The sequence below is a fragment of the Ictalurus punctatus genome, chromosome 28 (genome assembly GCF_001660625.3).
Source record: "Ictalurus punctatus breed USDA103 chromosome 28, Coco_2.0, whole genome shotgun sequence".
NCBI lineage: Eukaryota > Metazoa > Chordata > Actinopteri > Siluriformes > Ictaluridae > Ictalurus > Ictalurus punctatus.
The window spans coordinates 18,773,458-18,776,366 of NC_030443.2; the positions used below are offsets into that span (position 1 = coordinate 18,773,458).

The 2,909-nt window shown below is 40.9% G+C and overlaps 1 protein-coding gene across 1 annotated transcript in view; it reads left to right on the forward strand.

Moving 5' to 3' along the window:
• lhx3 (LIM homeobox 3) overlaps positions 1-1,828 on the forward strand; it is an 18,036-nt gene extending 16,208 nt beyond the window's left edge. The window contains exons 5-6 of the mRNA XM_017460220.3: positions 589-760; positions 1,109-1,828. Coding sequence (XP_017315709.1) covers positions 589-760; positions 1,109-1,518 — 582 coding nt within the window. The 3' untranslated portion in view covers positions 1,519-1,828. The remainder of the gene's footprint in view (positions 1-588; positions 761-1,108) is intronic.
• The last annotated feature ends 1,081 nt before the right edge of the window (positions 1,829-2,909 follow it).

Here is a 2,909-nt window from a genome sequence, read left to right on the forward strand (position 1 = left end):
ACAGGCTTCATGTTACAGATTTGGGAAACAGAGACACGTTTTTTGTCACTTTGTGCACGTCTCCACACTGGAGCAGTAAAGACACTCATAACGTGTCGGGAGAAGGAAGCTAAGGAGTGTAACCCTGGCTGCTCCTGAGGTTAAGGACAACTTGTAGCTGTCTGGAAGTTAATTACATCCTCAATAAATCTTTCCAGGGCCACAGGAGTCTCGACGTTACGGTCTTCTCATCGCCTCGCCTTAAAACCACTAGGTTTAAAAAAATAAATAAAGAAGACTTCCGGAATTCATTTCCATTTGACATTCATGTCTTAAAAGTTGTCTTTCATAGTAAATAAAATGCCGGTGTGTGGTTTATACAAAGTTTTATCAGTGTTAACGGTTATGATTGTGTTTGTGTTGTATATGAACTGGAAAAGTAGGCAAATTACACGCATCCTTACACAGCGCACCAGAAATGAAGGGTGTCTAGATATACTGTATATATGTGCATCAGTAATGCGTGGATAGAGGTAGAGGTTCTTCTAATCTTCTGCACCAACTTGTTTGTGAAATCCCTAAAATACATGGGTATTTTTTTTTTTCCAGGTGTGGTTTCAAAACAGGAGAGCAAAAGAGAAGAGACTAAAGAAGGACGCAGGAAGACAGAGATGGGGCCAATACTTTCGTAACATGAAGAGATCCAGAGGAAACTCCAAATCAGATAAGGACAGCATCCAGGAGGAAGGCGTGGACAGTGACGCTGAGGTCTCGTTCACAGGTAGGAGAGAATAAGGGTTATTCAAGCCCCACTTTACGGCACTTTACTTCTGATATCTGTTATATATTGATAGCAAAATGACATTTTTAAATGTTATAGACTATTTGAGCTATACACTGTCGATTAGCGTCTCCAGTTTGGAAAATGTTAGCCATATCCTGAAAGCCTTGCTTAACTTAACTGATGCCAATACTTTTTATAGTTGACTTGTAGCAATGTAGATCTAAAACGTCAAATAAAAGGCGCATATATATATATATATATATATATATATATATATATATATATATATATATATATATATATATATATACATACATTCTCCTTTCGTTTACTCTTTCGGTGCAGACGAGCCTCCCATGTCCGAGCTGAGTCACTCGAACAGCCTCTACAGCAGTCTGAGCGAGAGTTCCCCGGCTCTGAGCCGTCAGGGCGGAGCTCACGCGCCCTTCACCCTGGACCACGGATCCGTCATGCCCCCTCAGGATCAATACCACGACATCCGTCCCACCAGTCCGTACAGCCTAGCACAGTCGCCTGCTTCCCTTCAGCCTCTGCCCAGACAGCAGCCCCTCATCTCCAGCCTGGTATACCCTGATTCCGGCTTGCCCATGGTGGGCCAGGGCGGGCACGGCATGGTACCATCCGGGTCGAACGGCCCCAGCTCAGAGCTGTCGACCGGAAGCAGCGGCGGTTACCCAGAATTCCCAGCCAGCCCCGCCTCCTGGCTGGACGAGGTCGAGCACAGTCAGTTCTGATGAGGGACAGGAACAGAAATGACTTGGGTTTGACTTTTGACTAAAACTATCGCAAGCTTCAGAGGAGGGATGGAACGGAAGTCAAACTCGTCAACTTTATTGTCATCTGCATGGATTGAAGAGTAGCAGTTTCGGACTCACGGACGGAGCTGAGATCAACAAACGATCCAGAAACTTTCACCCTGTCTATTATTTCGAGGACAGTTTTTACTTCTGAGAGACTGGATCTTGTTTTGGTGATAAAAAGATCAACCATTCTGAGCATTCTGATTTTAAAAATAAATAAATAAATAAACAAACAAACAAAAAATAGAAGCTATTTACTGAGATGCCTGAGATAACTATCTGACCTCCAGCTTGTGGCATCATGTGCACTTTGTTAGTGGGTGAAAGTGAAAACAGACATTCGTATGAAGATGTTGTTCTTGCTCCATTAATGTGCTATAGATGTCAGATTGGACTTTTGTAAGACCTCCATTTTTTCATTTCTCTTCTCAGTGTCTGTGTGTAAACATCACCAGTTTTTTGTTTGTTTTTTTTTGTGTCTGGTCGTTGCCAAAATGTCTCTATCCAGTATATCACAACTCAGCATTGTGGATCCTTTATTTTTATATACCGTCTCCTCGGAAGTCACGAGAACATTTAGTGCATTTTCTGAACAGGGGTAGACAAGCTGTAGTTGTTGACTCTCGTTATTCTATAGGATACTTCTATGCATTTGTGTGTTTTTGGATGTATCTTGTTCGTTTTCCTCAGCCTCAGCTTGCAGCTCCCAGGCTCCTCTAAGTGTTTATGTGAAAGATGTTTTATGTCTTATTTATTCTCTCTGATAACGATTAAGTGATACAGATCTTTAATAAATTTGTCAATGAAATCCGGACTTAGATCTCGATCTTATTCGCACATCACGTGTGCAAGTAATGAAGCCTGTGGGGGACTTTTTAAAGTTCCTTTTAAACACATTATTTAATGAACTAATTGATCATTTGCACTGTGGTTACTTTGTATGTAAAAAGCTGAAAATGTTGACTGCAGAAAGCAAGTTGGCTTTAGATCATCTTCAAGTAGGAAACGAGTTCAGATTAAATGTAGTCCTAGTAAACAGGGAGCTAGTTATACTTAATAACTTGTAGCTACGAATATATTCACTAATCCTTACAAAACATCCGTATGTCTATCCGAACATTTAGCTAGTTAGCTAATACTTAAAACTGTTGCCAAGCACTAGCTTAAAAGAGACAGCTAGCTAATGCTCAAAATACCCTCCTTTTCGACCAGATATTTATCTAACAACCGTTTAGCTAGTCCTCTGAAGATAGAGAGCTAATGCTTAAAATGGCTCCATTTATACCAATAATTTATCTATCCAACAGTTCAGCTAATTAGCTAAA